At 34.2% G+C, this 19,444-nt stretch overlaps 1 protein-coding gene and 1 pseudogene across 1 annotated transcript; one reads left to right on the top strand and one right to left on the bottom strand.

Moving 5' to 3' along the window:
• The first annotated feature begins 7,337 nt into the window (after nucleotides 1-7,337).
• Nucleotides 7,338-11,399, top strand: LOC127130824 (zinc finger BED domain-containing protein RICESLEEPER 2-like; annotated as a pseudogene).
• Nucleotides 11,400-15,491: 4,092 nt separating this feature from the next.
• On the bottom strand, nucleotides 15,492-15,923 carry LOC127130823 (uncharacterized mitochondrial protein AtMg00860-like). Its single transcript, XM_051059786.1, has one exon. The coding sequence runs from the start codon at nucleotides 15,921-15,923 to the stop codon at nucleotides 15,492-15,494; it is 432 nt and encodes a 143-aa protein (XP_050915743.1).
• Nucleotides 15,924-19,444: the final 3,521 nt, after the last annotated feature.

Below are 19,444 nucleotides of genomic sequence, written 5' to 3'. Positions count from 1 at the left end.
TTCTAAAACTATAGATCAACATGTTAAACATTTAAAAATATTCAAAGGATTAGTTAAACATAATGGATTAGTTATATATGCTCCTAAGATGAAACTTTTTCAAACAAAAGTTAGATTTTTAGGCCATGAAATTGACCAAGGAACTATAATTCCTATACAAAGAAGTATTGAATTTGCTTCTAAATTCCCCAATATTATTACAGATAAAAAACAATTACAAAGGTTTTTTGGTAGTCTCAATTATATAGCAGATTATTATAAAAATCTTGCAAAAGATACTGCCATATTACATGCTAGGCTTAAAAAGAATCCTGACCCTTGAACTGATAAACATTCTTAGGCAGTCCAAAGAATTAAAAACAAAGTTAAATGTTTGCCTTGTTTATCCCTTGCTAATCCTAAATATTTCAAAATTGTTGAAACAGATGCTTCCGACTTAGGCTATGGAGGAATCCTTAAACAAATTATACCTGATACATCAAAAGAAGTTTTAGTTAGATTTACCTCTGGAAAATGGAATCCTGCCCAATCAAAATATTCTACTATCAAAAAAGAAATGCTCTCTATTATAAAATTCATTTCAAAATTTCAAGATGATCTTCTTAATAAGAAATTTTTATTAAAAATTGATTGTAGCTCAGCTAATCAATTATTGAAAAAGATGTTAAAAATCTTGTTGCTAAGCAAATTTTTGTTAGCTGGCAATCTCAATTATATATGTTTGAATTTGACATTCAACACATTAAAGTTGAAAATAATTCACTTGCTGATTATTTAACTCGTGAATTTTTGCAGGGAAAAAATGATGACCCCGTATAGGGAAAGAGGCCGCGGTTATGGCCGTGGTGGAAGGGGGAGTAACAATATGTTACCCCAGCCAGAATCAAACATTCCTCTAATAGGGGATTTGACTACAGTTTATAAAGGTAGAAAAATGCAACAATTACCTGCATCTTCATCTAAAAGGGAAGATATTCCTTCCTCCTCCTCTAATAAAAGTACATCTTACAAAGAAATTGCGGTTAATAACCCACCTCAAGAGCAATTGGATTATTTTGAAAATCCAGTAACTGAAAAAATCATGTATATTGATGAAGAAGATATCAAAATCAATCCAAATGATGGATGTCTATCAAAACTAGATACCTCGAATCAAGAGGATATCCAGGCCTACATGGGAAATCTAGGCCTTACCTAGAAATTCTTCTAGCCATTACCGAATCGGTAACATTTACTCACCATTATCAGAATAATAATCCTGAAAGTTTTATAAACTTCAGTAAATGTCACATTAATAAAATCTTGTTACCAAGAGAATGGGGTCTTAACCCATATGGTGAAAAAGCAATAAGAGTTGCATAAGGAAAGTATATTTACTTTAATTACTGGGACTATGTCCAGGATTTTACTCAAGCTTTTTATTATCAGAATCCCAAGAATAAGCATTCTTGGTTTTTCTCTATTAATCCAGAGATGATTAATAGACCTATACCAAATTGGTTTTATGAATGGTGGACTAAATTTGGTCCGTCTTTGGAAATACTACCCAAAGAATTACTTGATTTATACAATCCCTGGTGTGACAATAGCCCACTCATTGTAAATGTTTTATCTGATCATTTAATCACCGGACAATGTCCATTTTGGTTCTTTACCAAATTTCAGATTCCATGGATATGGAGATGGTCAATCACCATATCTCAAGATAAATTCAACATACCCATTTTAGAAAGAAATTTCTTCTATAAATGGTGGAACAAAATGAGTTCTGAAGAAGTCCAGAAAATAGGAAATTTAATTCAAACAGCTATAGTTGAAGACCAAAGTAATAAGGTCAAAGAGCAAAGCTCCCAACAAATGTCTATGGGAAATCTGAAGAACTTCTTCCAGAGAAAATATCCAAATGAATCAGAAGATGAAATCATGGTTAGAACTTTGGACCATATGAAGAATCAATTCTTCTCCACTTTTCCAGCAAAAGCATCAAGAGATGAGGATTCATCTATGAAGACCAGCTCTTCCATGGGATCAATTGATTCCCACAACTTTGACTGTTTGGCAGGAGAAGCCCAAGCAGAGGATCCAACTGCAGAAGATTTCTGGGATGCAATGATTCAATCCATGGCCCAAAAAGCAAAAGAGAAAGCAAAAAATAAGAATCAATAATCAAAGGCAAAAGATAAGAAAGAATGCTATCTTGTTTGCCATTTCAAAGCAATAATGAAAAAGAATCAATAAACAAAAGCAAAAGACAAGGTTAATGGAATAAGAATCTTGTCAAAAGCAAAAGACAAGGTTAATAGAATAAGAATCTTGCCAAAAGCAAAAGTTGCCAAAGCAAAAGATAAGAAAGAATCTTATCTTCTTATCTTAAAGGAATAAGAATCTCTTGTCTTTAGGCATAAATGTATGCACTTAATTTTCTTTTGAAAAAGTTTTTTGTTTTTAGTTTACCTACTATTATAGGTAAATGTTACCGGCTTAAATAGTAAGCCTTTGCTTCCCTATATAAGGGGATTTAAGTTTCTTTTGTAATCAAGTTTTCAAATAAGTTTGAAAGAAAGATTCTCAATACTCCTCTAGACTATCTCTACTATTTCTATACTTTCTTACTCATATTTCGATCCTGCTTCTGCTGTATACTAATTGTGGTATATATATATATATATATATATATATATATATATATATATATATATATATATATATATATATATATATATATATATATATATATATATATATATATATATATATATATATATATATATATATATTATATATATATATATATATATATATATATATATATATATATATAGTTATGTGACGCCCAAAGGCCCAAATGGTTAAGGCTCAAATCAACTAAAGTCCAGTCCACTTGATCCAAGGTATAAAAGCCATTTACACCGAAAGTAATGTGCACTTTCTGATCTCCATGTTTCACTACAATCATATTGAAACTTGAAATGAATTGGGCATTGGAATGCTAACTTTTCAGGTCCACCCCACGCTGTCGTATTAGAGATTAACACCATCAGCTCAAGATTCCACACCACCTACTTCAACTATTTATGTTTCCCGTTCGAAATAATGGCGCTATTTATGGGAAACGACTTCTAATTCCATTGTTTTCAATGATTTTCACTTTTTACTCTTTGATTCACCGTTTTATAACCTTCTCGGTTCATCAAATTAAGAGCAGGAGGAAGTAAATACAAAGATACTTCATGTTTGATTTAATCAAGCATAATTTAAACTTCGATTCCGGCATAAATTCCACGAATGAATCATCCTAAATCCAAAGTCAGATATGTATCACATTTTCCAAAGAACAAAGGTAGTTACTTCCAATATCATATCAAAGGTTCCTGATCAACCTCCTAATCAAGCCTTACGTCTATTATCCATCATCAACTTTATCTTTTCCGAAACGACTTCTGGAATGGATCTATGACTGACACACCTTCTCCAAAAGGCGAAGATTATTTGAGAAATGAATGAAGACCGTGTCGCACCATAATTACTAGACCACGACGGAGTAAACCAAACTATAAACATATCATTATCACCAATAAAAGTAGTTACCTTCACAAATCATATTATACACCATTACAACATGGAGTACTAGATATTTAGGCTTTATTATATCATACCTTATTGTCACCATTGAAATTCATAATGCTCGTGTACTCGTTAATGATCTATCAACTATGACACCTATTTCTCCTAGCACGTTGATACTATCCCAAAATTGGAAATCCAAATGCACGAATGTGTTAAAAGAGTGAGGAAGTTCCACATATTGCATATACCAACCTGCCGGTGGCCATGACAGTTTCCACCATTGACAAAACTCCTTACGTGATACTTCATAGGAAATAGATTTCGAGCAACATTTCCCAATCCGAGGCCATAAAGATGTCAGGTTTCCACATACCAGAACCAGATGTACATGATATCAGAGACTCCTTTGGTCATTATTGGCTCGGTAACTCATTCTAGTGGAATAGTGAAGGTCACATATGCAATGAGAAATACACACGGGAAAAGATATCTTGGGCCCCATAGTGTTTAAGCAAGGTATCATCGAGACATTTCCACTTGAAATTCTAATTTAATCTCCTTCTCAACCTTGTCGATCCGGGTGAGTATAAAGTTAACACCATATGTCGTTCAGAGTGGGGATTTTAGTAGCCCATTTATCTCAGAGCACTTGCCCTTGTTGGGCCTAGGTCAAACCGTCCTTCACCCTCTCATGAAACATGGGGAGTGATGTGTCATTGCATACTAAAGGTAAGGAAAGATACATCAAAGGATAACACCGTCTTTTCCAGGATAATATGGGGAATAATGACTTCTACCTCCTACACTTCTGATAGGAGTGAAAGAATATTCAATTTTGTGCCTAAGGATCCATGCCTAAGGGATCTTTATAAATACCTCAGCTTGAGAGTTTATGAGGAGATCATCGATTCACCCAAAAGACGACATATACAAAGCTTGTCACCACTTTGTGTAAGCTAGCTGTAACCACCCTCAATAATCATAAATATCACATACAACCTTTCAAATACAAGGTTACCCTTATTGTAAGTTTTTAGCAAGGACGGTTAACGCCTAATGTAGGGGTCGGTAAAACTAACCTGGGGCACACTCACTACGAGTCATCAATCACTTCCACCTTCTTCTCTCATAGGATGGATAAATAAGGCTCAAGCACCACTGTCAATACCATCACATGAGAATTTTCAAGTGGTGTAGAATATGGTTATTCTCGGCAAAAGTATTCCAAATAGGGTTTGAAGGCAAGCATCATACTCGTTGATCCTAAAACTGGCTTGAAGAATGAACCAGAGTCCAAGATAACCTTTTTCCATAAAGATGTCATAAGTATCCTCCATTCTAACAATGATCGAATGGTTATCACGGTGAAGTATGATAATTAGGACATAAAACGAACGTTGTTCGATCCTAGAAGCTCAACGAATATCCTATTCTAAAGCACCTTTAAGAAACTTCGGCTTGACTCAAATGATATCCAAGTATTTTGAGGGTCCTTGGTAGGTCTCTCGGGAGAGTAGATACAAGTTAAATTGTATATAAAACTCGAGACGGTGTTTGGGTTAGAGGCAAGCGCAAAGGCAATCAAGATCAAATACATATTAGTTAGAGTCGTCAAAATGGGATGAAGCTCATGGGTCGGCCCACCGAGCCCGAAAAAACTTAGGGCTTGGGTCTTAATTTTGTAGCCCATTTTTTTCCGGGCCTTTTTGAGCCCGGACCGAAAAGCCTAAAAAGCTGGGCCAGCCTGTATGGATTATGGGTGGCCCGGCAACCCGATATAAAAACTTAAATAATTTTATTTGATTACTTAACCCATATTATAAATAAATAAAAATTTATTTGACCTAAATTCAATTGCTTGCACAACGTTAGTAATTCGACCTTAATTCACTACTGCCATTTGGCCCAATGTTAGTACTGCGTTTCACTAGCACAATCACCGGCCACCCCAACGTTTCACTATTGCATTCACTTTCACTACCCAATGTAAATTTGCCCTAGCTACAAGCTGCTTCATTTCTCTCCTCTCGTCTACTGCGTTCGAAAATGGCCTAGTTGCATTCGAAAATGACATATTGCATTCAACACAGCTCACACATTCTCTTCTATCATCTACTGAATTCTTGACATTGTTATGTTTCGGTAAGTGTTTATATTTCTTATATTTTGAGTTCGACATTGTTGAGTTCAACATATTGCGTTCAAAAGTTTCATTGGTCATTCTTATTTATTATGTTGTTCTTATGTTGTTGTAGTTAGTTTACACATGATCTCTTGGACTTTTGCAATTTATTTGTTCAAGTCTGGATATGTTGTTGCTATTTAATGTTAGGTTAAATGTTTTTGATGGTTTCTTATTTGCTTGTGTCAACTTGGATACTCTTTTCTTACCTTTTTAGAGCTACTTTATATTTTTGGGTGAAGAAACTAAGATGTATCTTATATTGTGTTGGTGTGAACCATTGGTCGGTTATATTGTGCAGGTGTGATAGTTCTAAAATAATATTTGTTTGTTTTCTAAAAGTAAGATGTAATCTTTTTGTTGTTACTCTAATCATTGGTTGGTATATTATTATTACTCATTGTTGGCACAAAAGTAATATTTCAATTAGCAAACAAACTAGAAGAAATATCAAGGTTTTTCTGAAATGGATAAAATCTTATATTGTCATGTTTGTTTCTTGTTGCGGGTCTTGGTTATCAAGGTTATAAATGGATATAATCTTATATTATCAAGTTTTTTCTAAAAGTAATATTTCAATTATGTTATGTATCATTGTTACGTTCAACATAGAATTATATTTTTCAGTATAGAATTATGTTTCAAGTTCCTTCAGTATAGAATTATGTTCAGTATAGAATCTTATAAGAAAAGTTTCAAGTTCCTTCAGTATAGAATTATGTTTTTCTTTTAAAACTTGGAAATTATGTTTTTCTTTAACTCTGTTGAATCTAATGCTTGTTGTTGTTATTGTGTTGATTTAGATGTATGGATTGTAATTTGTGTCTACTATAATTATGGAAATTAATAATGATGGTGAGGTTAATGCTAGGCAATTTAGCGTAACTCCACTCGTGCCATTATTTGCTTCGTCTAATGTAATCGATCTTGATGACACTGAAATTAACTAATAAGAGTCTTTCGAACCAACTACCAAAAAACAAAAGGCCCTTACGTATGAAGTCTGGAAACATTTTTTAAAGGTTGGGTTGGAGATGGTAAACAGAAATGTAAATGTAAGGGTTGTGGAAAATTAATGAGTTGTGTTACGACTAATGGGACTTCTCATTTAACTCGTCATGTGAACAATTGTAAGCTTATCCCAAAATTTCACAATATGAGTGATATGATACTTGATGCCGAAGGAAGAATGGGAAATAAAAAATTTGATCCTAAGGTTAACTGTGAGATCTTAGCTGAAATGATGACTAAACACGGTGTACCGTTTAATTTTTTTAATATAGGGTTTTTAGGAAATATCAAAAAAAAACTGAATGATGATTGTACCTTTGTTACTAGAAATACTTCTTTCAGCGATGTTATAAAATATTATGAGGATGAGAAACGAAAGTTTAAGTTACAATTGACTCAAATTAAGGGGGAAGTTTGTTTGACTTCTGATTGTTGAATTGCATGCACTAACTAAGGTTATATTTCTTTAATTGCTCATTATATGGATATGAATTGAAAGTTACAAAATAAGATTTTAGCTTTTGCTAACATGACATACCCACATACTGGGTGAGAATTATCACTGAAGGTGTTGGAAATGTTAAGTGATTGGGGTATAGAGAATAAATTTTTTTCCATCGCTTTGGACAATACCTCCGTAAATGACAGCATGCAAAGATTATTGAAAGAACACTTAGGATTATCAAATAGCTTATTATTTAAGGGAAAATTCTTTCATATTCATTGTTGTGCGCATATTTTGAATCTCATTGTTCAAGATAGATTGAAGGTAGTTGATGATGCATTGCATAAAATTAGACAAATTGTGGCTTATGTAAAGGTAACTGAAAGTAGAACACTACAATTCCATGAATATGTTAGTAATTTCAGTGAGATTAATACAACAATTTGATTAAGATATAATTATGTTACTAGATGGAAGTCCACTTTTATAATGCTTAAGAGTGTGATTAATTATCATTGTGCCTTTTATAGCTTGAGTTTGCGAGATTCAAATTTTAAGTGTTGTCCTTCAAGTGAAGAGTGTGCAAGATCCGAAATAATGTGTGAACTCCTGAAGCCATTCTACAACATTATAAACTTGATATCTAGATCTTCTTATCATACTTCTAATTTGTACTTTGAGGACATATGGAATATATAGTGTATTTTGAATTCTTATTTTACAAGTGAAGATTCTTTGATTCAAGACATGGCAAAAAAATTAGGGGATAATTTGACAAGTATTGGAATGAGTATAATATTATCTTGGTCTTTGGTGATATTCTTGATCCAATAAAAAAATTCAACTTTTTGAATTTTGCATATAAAAAAATTATTGATACCACTAGTGAAGACAAGTGCAAAAAGATTAAGGGTGAGTTGTATGAGCTTTATGTGGAATATGTCAAACATGGGATTTATTCTAATCCTAACTTTTCACAAGTGATACATATTTTTAGAGTTGGGAAGGAATCTTTGGCATCCTTATTACATATTTGTGAAGTAAGTGCAAACTATTATTTTTTTATGTATACTTTGTAGGAATTTAAATGTATACTTTGGCATCCTCATTAAATTTTTATCAAATTTTGTATGTATACTTTGTAGGAATTTGAAGAGCATGAAAGTCAGGCAAGTAACAATATTGGAAATTTTGAACTTGATTCTTATTTAGATGAGCAGAGGTTGCCTTCATTGGTTGGTTTTGATATCTTAGCTTATTGAAAGGAAAAAAGTCGTAGATGTCCCAATCTTACAAGAATGGCGTGTGATATATTGAGCGTCCCAATAACCACGATGAAATATGAATTTGTTTTTAGCATTGGCTCTCGAATTTTAAACAAGTATAGAAGTTCAATGAAAGAGGAATCAATTCAAGCTCTCATGTGCACACGAAGTTGGTTATATGGTTTTGAAGGTAAACTTGTTAAACTTACTCAAGTGTATCATAGATTCATAATGTTGAATTTTATTCACTCGTGTTATAAATAATGAATATTTTTTTGACGACTACTTTTCTTGTTTTATAGAATTTGATAATGACAATAATACTAATCAAGATGGTTTAAGTGGACAAGCATCCAACACATTTGAACATATGAATTTCGTTAAAGAAAACTCAAGTGACGATGCGAGTCGAGTCGGGACTATTTGATTTTGTGTTAAGTTTCATAACTTAAAACTTGTTATTTTATGGAAGTTACATGTTGGATATTGTGTTGTCATGTACCTTATTTTGTGTTATTATGTAACTTAAAATAATGTAATTTGTTGGAAGTTACAGGTTTGATATTTTATGTTATCATGTACCTTTGAACATGTAATTTGTGTGTATTTTATTAGAAGTTACAAGTTGGATAATTTTGTGTTAGGTTACAGGTTGAACATGAAGATTTGAACATCTTGGAACAAGTAATTTAAATTTGTATTATGTTGGATAAGTTTTTATGTTTAATACAAATTGTTACCGGTTACTTACAAAATAAGGATATTATGCTACAGATTGTTACTTACAAAATAAGGAGAATTTTATTTTTTATTTTTTTGAAAGTGGGTTTGTTTAGGGTCAGGTAGCCCGCAACCCATACATGGTTGGGCCTGGGTAGCTAAATTGGAGCCCATATTTAATATGGGCTTTTTAGGCCTAGACTAGAAAAGCTCGAAGCCTGCTAGGGCCGACCCATTTAGAGTCAGGTAGCCCGTTTTGACAACTCTACTCGTAGTAGACACTCAATCTCCATACAACACCATCATAGGGCGGCCTACCCTTTACCTGTTATGGGCTTTCATATATACTAAACATTTGAGCATAGTACTCGTTACCTAGCGGAGGAATTAGGATAGTTCATGGAGACTATATGATCGTCTAGGAATGTTACCAAAGTAGTTTGGAAATTATAAGAGCAAAGGTGGCCACAGTCGCCATTCAACAACCATGTGTGCAAGAAATGGACTTTACAAACTTAGATTGCGAAATGGAGAAGGAAAATGAAAGACTCACTCCCATAAAGGATCTTAAGAAGGTCCGGATTGGGCCCTTGGAGTCCAAGTCACCAAGATAGGCACCTCTCTATCTGAATCTGAGGAATAAGAGAAGTTGGTTGCCTTATTAAGGAGGAGTGTAGATATATTATTAAGGTAAACCTTTGACATTCCAGGGATAGATACTAGGGGGGTATTCCATTGAAACTTTATTTACTTCATCGACTCGCTAGTATCTTAAAGGAAGTGAAAAATGGGCAATGAGAAACAACTTCCATTTGTGAAAAATTTCAAAATTTTAGATGTGATGGCTTCATAAATGAGGTTAAATTACCGTGAACAAATGGCGTATGTTTATCGATGTCATGGACTTAAATGCCCCTGCCATGAGGATCCATATTCTCTTTCCATTATTGATTGACTAATTGATGGATCCTCTCATTATAAAACCATGAGTTTTATGGAAGCCTAATTAGGTTACAATCAGATAAATATGGATTATCTTGGTGCATCCAAGATGACGTTCATGTCCAACCATGGCAATTAATACTACAATGTCATGCCTTTTATATTTAAGAGCGTTGGCGCCACCTACTAATGGCTAATGGAAGTTTTTTTTGTAAAACAGATAGAGAGCGAAACCTGGAAGCCTACATTAATTATATGATTATGAAGAATTTGAAGGGGATATCCATGTTGCATACCTATAAGACATCTTATAATTATTCAAGAGGTATAACATGTGCTTAAGTTGTGTCGAATGTTCATTTGGCATGCATACAGGTAGATTCATGGGGTTTATGTTAACCCCTAAAGGGATAGAGGCGGCAAATCCAGAAAAGTGTCAAGATATCATCGATATAAGAAGTTGATATAATATTAAAGAGGTTCAACAATTAATAGGATGTTTAGCCTCCCTAGCATACTTTATTTCTTGTGCAATGACGAGACATTTCATTTCTTTGACACTTTGAAGAAGAATAAGGATAAGTTTGATTCGACAAACGAGTGTGAGGAGGAGTTCTCCAAACTGAAATCCTTCTTGTAAATTCCGCCCATATTGACACGTCCATAGGATGACGTGCCCCTCTATATGTACTTATCCTTCACTGACCAAGAGATCAATTAGTACTCATTAAAGAGAAAATAAAATATGAGCAACATGTTTACTTCATAAGTAATGTGTTCAATGGCATCGAGGTCATGTGCCATAATGTAGAGAGGCTTACCTTGGAGGTCGTGGTAACTACGAGGAACTCGGACCCTACTTTCAAAGGTATCGTGACATGGTGAAAATTAACTATTCCACTCGATAAATTCGGAAGAATTCAGATCTCGTAGAAAGAATGGTATTTTGGGTAGTTGAGTTATCTGAATACGATATCTAATATATACCCCAAAGGTAATATCAATACATGTGTAGGTGAGGCGAGGAAACTCCCCTCGCATATGCAAGGGTGTGAAGTTTCTTCAGCAAGAGAAGAAGTCTAAAGAAAATGAGCAAGAGGCTTACGAGGGACAATTGGTTGGATCGAGGAAGAAGGTCGATGAAATGCTTAACCAAACCCTCAAAAGGGTGTACAACACCTTTTATCAAGCGGTCGACCAGCTGGAGGCACTCCGTCCAGGTGTTCAGATTATCCGTTCTCAACTTAACCCGCATAAGGTGGTCTGAGACTGAGCCTTGGTGGATGAAGATAATACTCAATTTCAAAATGGTGATTCATGATTTTTTTTTGTTTCCTTCTCATTTGTATGGGCTTTATGCCATGATGTTTATATGTAACCTGTATGAACAACATTATCTATTTATTTACCTTTTATGTCTGATACATCCTTTATGTTCATTGTAGTTTGTTTAATATTCTTCGTGGCCATCATTTTATACTAGTTGGGTCATTCTCGACTTCGTCTCTTAGCTTTTAGTAAGCTTGTGACTTATGCCATTCTTATTATTGAATTTAGGCTTAAACGCACTTTTAATCTCATAGTTTGATGATTTTTAACTTTTAGGACAAAAAATATATTTTTAATAACGTGACAATGACTACTAGGATAATGTATCAATTAATATTTTTTTAGGATAATTACTAAATTAATTGATAATTTGGTAATTTTAGTAAAGTTTTTTTAGAAATTTATTTAGAAAAATACAAAATTTAAAAGGAACCTGTCGAGCCTGAAACCCAATTTCTTGTATGAGCAGTCCAATACACATGTTGCATAAGGCTATGCAGTGGCAGAGCCAGATAAAATATTTTGGGATGGCCGCTAACGTAAAATAAAGATTATAAATAAAATGTAAATAGTATTTTAAATAAAACATTAAAGTTAAAATAAATATAAAGTTAATTACTAAAAATTTAAATTACATGACTTAAAACTACCTTAAAGTAATGCTTTGCGCATTCCGAGTGACTTGAAATCGTCAATAATTGACTCCGAACTAATGCTTGCACTAATCTCCCTTTCAATATATATTGTCATGCTATCTCCAAGAAACCCATCATCCATCTTGTTTCTCAACTTAGTCTTAATAATTTTCATTGCTGAAAAAGATCTCTCAGTTGTGACCGTAGAAACGGGAAGAGTCATGATAAGACGAAGTAGTCTATCAATCAAGAAGTAAGTTTCAGCCTGACCATATGCAACCAAACATGAACATAATTCTTGAATAGTTGATAAATTATTCAAGTTTGATGCTTGACGAGCAACAAATAGAAAATGTTGGAGTTGAAATTGTAAATTATTCTTCTCTTGATCACTAAAATCCATAGGATAATATTTTTCAACTAAAGAACAAATAGTATCAATGCTAAAAGCTTTATATCCATCCTTAGGAGATAAAGAACAAGAAAGAGTTAACAAATCGATTACCTGCTCACTGAATCTGCTATTCAACTCTTGTAACTGTTTGTCAATGGTAGTGAAAAAGATTTCAACTTTAAAGTAATGTTGAATTGTGACTTGATTCTCTTCAAGACGGGAGCGTCCAAATCTTGTTGTTGAATGAACATCATTAAGATCAGGAATCTCAATGCCATGCTTTTCACAAAAAGATACCACTTTAGTAAACAATATATCCCAACCATTTTCTCTCAAACCTTGAATAAGATGTTTTGTTGAACGAACCAAGTTCATAGCATTAACTACATCTTGATTTTTTTTTGTAAGGCTTGACAAAGCATATCTGTTATTCCCATGATTTCTTTCATCAAGTGCAAAATAAATATAAAATCAAATGCCTTCAAGTAATTGTAACAACTATCTGCATCCCCACGTGTAGCATAACTCCCTCTATCTTTTGCAAAAAATTTTAAAACTAAACAAGTTGCTTCATACATGTTTATCAAGCTAGAAATTGAATCGTAATGTGATCCCCAACGAGTATCTCCAGCTCGTTTCAATGTACCAACTTGATTTGCATCTTTACCAATTACAATCTCATCAATCTCTAACAAATAAGCAATTTCTTCTAATTGGGCAACTTGTAACTCATCATGACGCTTTGTAGAAGAACAAACAACATTCACAACAAAGATCAGCTTCTCAAAAAATTTATGAACAGGTTTGACTTCTCTTGATGATGTAACTAATGCAAGTTGCAATCGATGAGCAAAACAATGAACATAGTATGCATAAGGACAATCCTTCATAAAGAGGGCTTGTAAACCATTCCATTCTCCTCTCATATTGCTAGCACCATCATACCCTTGGCCACGAATGTTAGAAACATCAAGGTTATGTCGAGAAAGTATATCACATATTGCTTCCTTAAGAGTTAAAGATGTGGTGTCTTTAACATGTGCCACATCAAAAAATCTCTCTTGTATTAAACCAACTTTATCAACAAATCTTAATACAAGAGCCATTTGTTCCTTTTTTGACTCATCACGAGCTTCATCAACAAAGATACAAAATTTGGAATCACCAGTTTCCTCACGAATACTTTTTTTTACGCTACTAGAAAGAATTTGCAAGAGCTCTTTTTGAATTTGATGTGAAGTATACTTGCAATTTTGTGGAGCATTTTCCAACACAAATTTTGCAACTTCATCATTGTAGGATGCTAAAAGTTTCAATAACTCAAGAAAGTTACCTTGATTTCTTGACTTGCTACTTTCGTCGTGACCCCTAAAAGCACAAGCTTGTAGTGTTAACCAACGAACAGTGTCAATTGAAGTCTTGAGTCGTAACCGATTATTCATTATTTGACTTGAACTTTGCACTTGAATAACATTTCTAATATGACCATCTTGATTCAACAAGTCTTGACAAGCTTTCATTGCATTGTTGTGTGGTGAGCAAGGATCCTTCCCTATGTGTTTAAGAAAGGAACAATGTTTTCCATTCCTAACTTTCTTCCAATTTCTAAAACCCATAGAAATAAAGACAAGTGATCCGGGACGTCCACTTAGTTTTTTGCTAAAAAGGTAACATGGTAAGCAATATGCGGCATCTTCAGATGGTGAATATTCTAACCATAATGGAAATATGATAAACCAAGTATGTTGAAACCTTCTCGGATGATCCTCGTTACCGGACAAATGATAGTTTTCTAAATGAATTTGATATGGACCCCATTTTAGATAAGCTCTTCGTATTGCATCCACTTGATTTGGTGGATATTGCCAAATCGGAGGACGCTTTCCAGGATCGCGTTCTAAAGAATTTTCAAAACCATGATGCTCTTCAATTGTTGGATTCTCAAGAACTGTTTCAAATTCGGATGTCGGGATTATAATTTCTTCATCTCTCTCTTCTCTTTCAATTTCACATGCTTTCCTTTTGAAAAAAGAATCAATTTTCCTATTATTCATCTTTACTCTTCCTATAATATCATATCAGATCCAAAAATCAATTTAGAGAACATAAAAATTAAAAGAGAAAAAAATTAATAAACTTAATTAATCAACTTTAATCCGCTTTCAAATACCGGTAACTTCACTATTAGAAATTAGCAACAACAATGATTAAATAAACCTTATTACAGTGTATAACTATATTTGTAAAGTACAGTGTTATGAATTGGCTTAATAAATCTTATATAGATTATTTTAACACATCAAGAAAGAAGAACCCTAAAAATCTCAAAAACACAAATCAAGCAATCACTTTAATTTGTTACTTTTTATAAAAGAAGAATGAATAAAGTTTTTTACCTGTTAGATGTCGATCACTTTAATTTGTTCCGATTCCAGTGCCGGTAGCAAACCCATATGAGAAAGAAAGGAAAGGTAGGAGCTTTTTACCTTATCTGTATTTTAACCTAACTTTGAATGAAAAATAAAAAATAAAAATTAATTTTAATTTAAAATAAAGATGTTTTAGTAATTTAATATATATGAATTAAAAAAAAAGTTAAGGGGTGGCCGTGGCCTTCCCACGTCCCCCCTCAGTTCCGCCACTGAGGCTATGTGTGAATGAGTATTCTAAACACTCATTACATTTTTATAGGAAACAATGTGGGACTCACTAGTATGAAATCCGTTGTTCTAGCTTCAAGACTCACACAAATTCATTGTTCTAGCTCCAATTTCTTTATGTTTTCAAACACAAGAGTAAGAATTTCTCTACCTCATGTTTAACTCTTTATGATCAAACAGATACTTTAAACTCTTATGATCCTTTTAACACTTTTAAGTTTTCTCCATACAAATAATGCCTCCAAATATTAAGCACAAACACAATATCTGCCAACTCTAAGTCATGGGTAGGATAATTCCTTTCGTAAACCTTGAGTTGTCACAAAGAATAAGCTATTAATTTACTTTTTTTGCATGAGCATGCCTCCCAGGCCCCTCTTTGAAAAATCACAAAACACCATAAAGGATTCACTAGCATTTGGTAGAACCAAAACTAGAGTTATCATCAACCTCTTCTTCGGCTCTTGAAAGCTTTCCTCATAATGAGCACCCCAGACAAAAGCTTTCCCCTTTTGAGATAATTGAGTCAAAGGTAAGGCTAACCTCGAAAAGCCTTCTATGAATCTTATGTAATAACCAACCAAACCAAGAAATCTTTTGGTCTCAGTAACAGACTTATGGGCCTCCCACCACACTTTCGCGTCTACGTTAGATGGATTAACTATTATACCACCAATCAAAATCACGTAACCAGGGAAGCTCACTTCACGCAACCAGAACTCACACTTTGACAACTTCACATATAGATTTTTCTCTTGCTGAGTCTGTAGCATAATTCTCAGATGTTTTGCATGATTTTCATCTATTTTCGAATACACCAAGATATCGGCAATGAATACCACGACAAAATGATCCAGATAGGGATGAAAGATTATGTTCATGTACTCCATAAACATGCTTGGCGCATTAGACACACCGAACAACATCATCTAGTACTCATAGTGACCATATCATATTCTAAAAGCAGTCTTCGGAATATCTCCTGCCTTCTCTCTAATATGATGGTAGCCCGACCTTAAATCAATCTTGATGAAAACACAAGCACTTACCAATTGATCCATAAGGTCATCAATTCTCATAAAAGGATAATTGTTCTTGATTGTAACCTTATTCGGTTGTCGGTAATCAACACATAATCTCATAATGTCGTCTTTCTTCTTAACCAATAACATTGGAGCCCCCTACTATGACACACTAGGCCTAACAAACTTCTTATCAAGCAGATCTTCTAATTGTTTCTTCAGCTCAGTCAACTCTGATGTAGACATCTTGTATGGTGCCATCAACACAAGCCTATTACCAATTAATAAATCTATGGCGAACTCAACTTCACGCTTCGGAGGCAAGTCATAAATATTTTTAGGAAACACATCAAGAAACTCATACCACTGGCATAACACTAGCCTCAACATCTTCACTAAATCTCAAGGAAGCGAACAACACGAGTACCTAATCGTCCTCCCTAAAAGACATCTCAACTTGTCTGGAAGATAGGAATCTCGAATCTGCACTCTCTTTGGGTTCGGGAAACAAAACAATCTTATTAAAATAATTGATAGACACACTATTGAACTATATCCAATTTATCCCCAAAATTACATCTAGTTGACTTAATGGCAAACTGATTAAGTCGACTCCAAACTCTTTACCATAGATGGTCAACGAACAATTGAAACACACAAGAAAAGTAGTCACTAAACCATTAATTGGGGTATCAATGATCATACTTCCAACCATAAAATACACTTCAATTTGCAACTTGCTAACACACTCAAGGGAAATAAACAAATGAGTTGCACCAATATCAATCATAACAATCAGTGTACCTCAAATTAAATCATCTGAATTCGAGACATATGTACCACTCAAAGAAAAAACTCTACCAGTAGTTTTAGCACTAGCAGTCGATGCCTTTCTTAGCTTTTTACATTGGGTACTAATGTGATCTTGCTCGCCATAGTTAAAACAAGGCGTCCTATTATTCATGCACTCAGCCTTATCGTGACTTGTCTTCCCATAATTGTAGCACTTCAAGATCATATTCTTACATTGCTTAGCACGGTGCACGAGCTCTCCACACTTAAAACTCTTTAGCAGAGCTCCTCCCCACATATATATTTCCCATCTGCAGACTTTTTCTGCTTCCCTTTCTCAGCTGGAGTCAAATACGATTTTCCACAAAACTGCTTCCCACCCTTATTCTCAACATCAGTCTTGTACTGTGCAGATCTAGCTCTGATATCCTCATCATAATTTTTGCACTTGTTCACAAGCACGTAAAACTACCAGATCTCTTGGTAACCAATGAATTACTTAATTTCATAATGTAATTCACATTTAAACTTGATACACTTAGATGCTTCACCCGTCGCACTATTATAATGTGGGCAAAACCTCACTAGCTCTTTGAACTTGGCAGCATATTCTGATTCTAATTCACTTGCGTTATCATATTGGTCATTGCTTCCAAAGCATCAACAATTGCACGATCATTTATGTGATCCATCTTTTTGCACAACCAAAATAAATAATTGAGTAAGCACCAACAACTTTCACACACCCGTCACGCACATAAAGGATACAAAATAGTCATAACCTAGCTGAATGGACCAACCAGGCTCTGATACCACTATGTAAGACCCCAATCCCTAACTAGACATTTAATTAAATAATTCAAATAAAACTCTGTGATCATAGTGTCAGACATGCTTCACCATGTCATAAAAAGATAAACACATTATAGTCATTAAAACTCAACAACGAGAAATTATTAAGCTTGACATATAAGCCTCAACATCAAAGGAATAACAAAACTCCAACATAAGTAAAGCATAAAATAAACAAAAAATGTACAACTTGTCCACAATGCTACATATCATAGTGATTCCTCTAAGACTCTGATAAATAGCCAAAGAGGCATTAACGTCATCCTCTAACTCAAGCACTCTTGTACCTGATTGTTTGTACTCCAAATGATCACATACGCCACAACAACAAAAAAGGGTTAGAATACGCTCAAATAATTTATGGTACAATACATAAAAAGGGTAGACACATATCACAAACATCTACACCATCAAATCACAATAGAACCTTGTATTCATCAATTACCCATACGTCACGAATCCTCTATACATCATCAATTACTCATACGTTATTGAACCAAACACCATTCACAAATATTACACATCACATTATTAATATTAATTCATTCACAATGCATGTATATATGCAATGTGACACCACTTTAACTCTACATGCAAATGCGGTACCTTGGCTCTTGCGCTAGAGATCAATCTTCTTGTTCAGTTCAAGTTGCATTTGGATCAGTCAGATCCTTGTTGTGGCTTAAGCACTTCAGCGTGACATGGCTTATCGTCACAATATGGGCGGATTTTGAATTTTCTTCGAAGATTCACATATCGTGTTGCGACAATATTGGTTCACGAATTCTTTCGATTTATCTTTTTGATAGGGTGAGATCTAGTGGTATGAGATCATTATTGTTGCAACGATTTCTTCTCGGTTTCCTTCACTACAACGATCATAATCGGTTTTTGGATATGGAGGTTTGATGGAAGACTTCCTGATGTTAGGTTTCGAATGTGTTTCTCCTTCATGTTGCGACTCCATTGCAATCTGGCTTTGAAACAATACGAGATTTGATCGTGAATTTTCACGGGAATCAAAGTCGATTTACATTTATGACGTCATTGTCCCGTACTAGAACCATAATTGGGTTTGATTAATGATGATGGGCTTTTGATGCGGTGGTGATGATCTCTGATACGACAACGCACTGGTAGCCTTGCAAGGTTAGCACTGGCATCTTGGCAGTCATTTTAACATTACATATTGCATTGCATCTTGGCAGTCAGCACTGGCATCAAGAGAATTCCTCAGTGAAAAAGAGCAAGGTTTTCCTTGAGATGAAGGCCACATGATTATTCTAGAAAGCTTATATGAGCCAAGGTTCACTTTGAAGCAACTTTGCCAAGTGGTAGAGGTCCAAAGTCATCAGTGCATTTTCAGGTCATCTGAGGCCCATACAAGTCAACTGTGCAGTCAACTGAGGGCTTTAAGGTGGAGAACTGGTTTGAGACACTTCATTCATGTCCAAAAGAGGCTTATTCATCATGTCAAACATCTACCTTGAAGATTTTGAAGTCAGATCAAAAGTTTCCCAAAATGGAAAGTGACCTGTAATTTCAAGTTTCCAAAAATGGCAAGTTTTTGGACCACATTCAACTTGACTTTCCAACATCAAAGAAGCTTCAAATTAAATTTTGGTCAA

This window comes from Lathyrus oleraceus, chromosome 3 (genome assembly GCF_024323335.1).
Source record: "Lathyrus oleraceus cultivar Zhongwan6 chromosome 3, CAAS_Psat_ZW6_1.0, whole genome shotgun sequence".
Taxonomy (NCBI): domain Eukaryota; kingdom Viridiplantae; phylum Streptophyta; class Magnoliopsida; order Fabales; family Fabaceae; genus Lathyrus; species Lathyrus oleraceus.
The sequence above is the reverse complement of the archived record's forward strand: the minus strand, read 5'-3'. Positions and strand labels throughout refer to the sequence as shown.